The sequence below is a fragment of the Oncorhynchus mykiss genome, unplaced genomic scaffold, assembly GCF_013265735.2.
Source record: "Oncorhynchus mykiss isolate Arlee unplaced genomic scaffold, USDA_OmykA_1.1 un_scaffold_144, whole genome shotgun sequence".
Lineage (NCBI taxonomy): Eukaryota > Metazoa > Chordata > Actinopteri > Salmoniformes > Salmonidae > Oncorhynchus > Oncorhynchus mykiss.
The window spans coordinates 950,001-953,776 of record NW_023493665.1 but is presented as its reverse complement, the minus strand read 5'-3'; the positions used below and the strand labels follow the sequence as shown (position 1 = coordinate 953,776).

General features: G+C 48.2%; 1 protein-coding gene across 2 annotated transcripts in view; it reads left to right on the top strand.

The window, feature by feature from the left end:
• The first annotated feature begins 636 nt into the window (after positions 1-636).
• The window catches only part of rasa3 (RAS p21 protein activator 3), an 80,244-nt gene continuing 77,104 nt past the window's right edge, over positions 637-3,776 (top strand). For both annotated transcript variants that reach the window (XM_036972393.1, XM_036972391.1), the window contains exon 1: positions 637-905. In XM_036972393.1, coding sequence (XP_036828288.1) covers positions 851-905 — 55 coding nt within the window. In that variant the 5' untranslated portion in view covers positions 637-850. The remainder of the gene's footprint in view (positions 906-3,776) is intronic.

The window sequence follows — 3,776 nt, the reverse complement described above, 5'->3', positions numbered from 1 at the left end:
AAGGTCCTTCTTCTGTTAGACAGATCTGAGCGGTGTTCGTCCTCTTCCTCCTCGTCCTCGCCTGTGATGTGGCTTCCTTAAAGCCTGTTCAGTCATGCTATCACCACCTATCACAATAATATCATTAATCCCCACCCTACTAGGCTTATGTCAACGACCCTCATTTAATTCAAGGGTGAGCGTTTCAATGGGGCACAAGGCACACCGGAACCGAATTGGTCCAAACCGGCTTGTAGTCTGTCTTGTCTGGTTTAAACATGGACGAAGCAGCTAATGGGTTTATACACGGATTAGTTAATCATCTAGTCAAACCTACGCCTTTGGGTTCATTATGACCTAATCGGATTTGTCCATGTCTCCAATTCGAGTCTCAGCGCACAAAGCAAAACCGTTTTGATGTTTGTTGGGATCTTTGCAATGTTTTTCTCACCGCACACATCGATGTTTATCGGTGTAAACCAGTCAGGATAGACTCCAAGCCGGTTCGGACCAATTCGGTGACAGTCCGCCTTGTGCGCCTTTGGAGCAACCCGCTTTCGACGACTAATCTAGCCCGCCCCCTTGTATGACGTCAGCCCGCTGGCAGTCAATCAGCTGAAAGAGAAGGCGGAGCCCCGCCCACTCTAACGCGCTGCTCTGGTTTGAGCTGCAGTGTCTTCTAGCAGCGGTTGGGTAAAGGGAATGCAGCTGTCCGCTGTCCGGGAAGCATAACCATATATACCCATACAGACAGCACACGGCCCTTTGAGCTGGACTAGACCTGCCTCCTTCTACTGCCGGAGAAACCCGACACACACACATCCCGATCACCGTGGAGCAAAGACGAGAGGTAAAGAGCGGAGCCGCGAGCATGGCTGTCGAAGAGGAAGGGCTACGGGTTTTCCAAAGCGTCAAAATAAAAATAGGTAAGAAAAGCAGAGAGACAGAGGCAGCTAGGATATTGTTCCCCCACCCCCTCTGGTCCCCGTGCCTTTACTTTAACGGGCTAAAAGGCATTGGGGCTTTGAGAGAGGGAGACCGCCCTCCTTCTCCCTCTCTCTCTCTCTCTCTCTCTCTCTCTCTCTCTCTCCCCCTCTCTCTCTCTCTCTGTCTCTGTGACATGTTGTAATTCAAATCACACGCTCCCGAAACATTGCATGTATTTTGTGAAATAGACAAGTGATCGTAGTCTATTCAGTCCGTCGTTATGGAGTATGTGTAGTCAGGCCTATTCTGAGGGGTCCGTGAACGAATATCAATGTGGTGCTTCATACATGTATGTCATTTACAATGTGGTTGGATTGTTATTGTAAAAGTGGATCGGTGTTATGAACTTCTTGTTGTTTGTGGCGACAAAAACTCGAGACATGAGGGTCTGAGCGCAAACCCCCCCCCCCCCCCCACCAACCAGTAAACAGCTGCACGTCCATGGATGTGGCTCGATCACGGTTTGCCCACTTTCTCCCCCGCGCAGAGCTTCGAATAAAACAACCGGACCGTTAGTCTAACGAGAGACCCAGTCCCGGTGTGGATTTTCAGGGTCACATATGTCTTACTGTGAGGCGCTATTGCGCCAGAACTCGTGGCAGTCATTGGACAGCTTTAGGCAATAATAAGTAAGAGAAAATACCCCCTCGACGACTGGCACTAGCCTCTGGAGGCCCCGCACGTAAAATAACCTTCCTCCATGGCTCTCAATAGGACATGGCCCTGGCTAGCTTTTCCATGTGTTATTAATTCGCTATACACACACTAGTATGCAAAACACATATGTATATTCAATACAACCACAAAAAGATATGACTATTTATTGTTTACCAGTTATCCAGTCGATGCGTGTTTTATTGCGTTAGATGGTGCGGCTATAATGTCATCTCCCGATTGACTAATCGGCTGTAGGTGACTTCCTCATCTCGGTTTTGTCTCCAAACTGACACCACAACAACAGCTCTGTGGTTAAACTTAAGTCTACCCTGTACCCACCGTGGGTGTAGTCTGATTGTTAAGTCTACCCTGGACCCACCGTGGGTGTAGTCTGATTGTTAAGTCTACCCTGGACCCACCGTGGGTGTAGTCTGATTGTTATGCATACCATGTACTCACCGTGGGTGTAGTCTGATTGTTAAGTCTACCCTGTACTCACCGTGGGTGTAGTCTGATTGTTATGCATACCCTGTACCCACCATGGGTGTAGTCTGATTGTTAAGCATACCCTGCATCCACCGTGGGTGTAGTCTGATTGTGATGCATACCCTGTACTCGCCGTGGGTGTAGTCTGATTGTTATGCATACCATGTACTCACCGTGGGTGTAGTCTGATTGTTATACATACCCTGTACTCACCGTGGGTGTAGTCTGATTGTTATGCATACCCTGTACTCACCGTGGGTGTAGTCTGATTGTTATGCATACCCTGTACCCACCGTGGGTGTAGTCTGATTGTTAAGTCTACCCTGTATGCACCGTGGGTGTAGTCTGATTGTTAAGTCTACCCTGTACTCACCGTGGGTGTAGTCTGATTGTTATGCATACCCTGTACCCACCGTGGGTGTAGTCTGATTGTTATGCATACCCTGTACTCTGATTGTTATGCATACCCTGTACTCACCGTGGGTGTAGTCTGATTGTTAAGTCTACCCTGTACTCACCGTGGGTGTAGTCTGATTGTTATGCATACCCTGTACCCACCGTGGGTGTAGTCTGATTGTTATGCATACGTCTGATTGTCATGCATACCCTGTACCCACCGTGGGTGTAGTCTGATTGTTAAGTCTACTCTGTACTCACTGTGGGTGTAGTCTGATTGTTATGCATACCCTGTACCCACCGTGGGTGTAGTCTGATTGTTAAGTCTACCCTGTACTCACCGTGGGTGTAGTCTGATTGTTAAGCATACCCTGTACTCACCGTGGGTGTAGTCTGATTGTTAAGTCTACCCTGTACTTACCATGGGTGTAGTCTGATTGTTAAGTCTACCCTGTACCCACCGTGGGTGTAGTCAGATTGTTATGCATACCCTGTATGCACTCTGGGTGTAGTTTGATTGTTAAGTCTATCCTGTACTCACCGTGGGTGTAGTCTGATTGTTATGCATACCCTGTACCCACCGTGGGTGTAGTCTGATTGTTAAGTCTACCCTGTACTCACCGTGGGTGTAGTCTGATTGTTAAGTCTACCCTGTACCCACCGTGGGTGTAGTCTGATTGTTACGTCTACACTGTACCCACCGTGGGTGTAGTCCGATTGTTAAGTCTACCCTGTACCCACCGTGGGTGTAGTCTGATTGTTAAGTCTACCCTGTACTCACTGTGGGTGTAGTCTGATTGTTAAGTCTACCCTGTACTCACCGTGGGTGTAGTCTGATTGTTAAGTCTACCCTGTACTCACTGTGGGTGTAGTCTGATTGTTAAGTCTACCCTGTACCCACCGTGGGTGTAGTCTGATTGTTAAGTCTACCCTGTACTCACCGTGGGTGTAGTCTGATTGTTAAGTCTACCCTGTACTCACCGTGGGTGTAGTCTGATTGTTATGCATACGTCTGATTGTCATGCATACCCTGTACCCACCGTGGGTGTAGTCTGATTGTTAAGTCTACCCTGTACTCACCGTGGGTGTAGTCTGATTGTTATGCATACCCTGTACCCACCGTGGGTGTAGTCTGATTGTTAAGTCTACCCTGTACTCACCGTGGGTGTAGTCTGATTGTTATGCATACCCTGTACTCACTGTGGGTGTAGTCTGATTGTTAAGTCTACCCTGTACTTACCATGGGTGTAGTCTGATTGTTAAGTCTACCC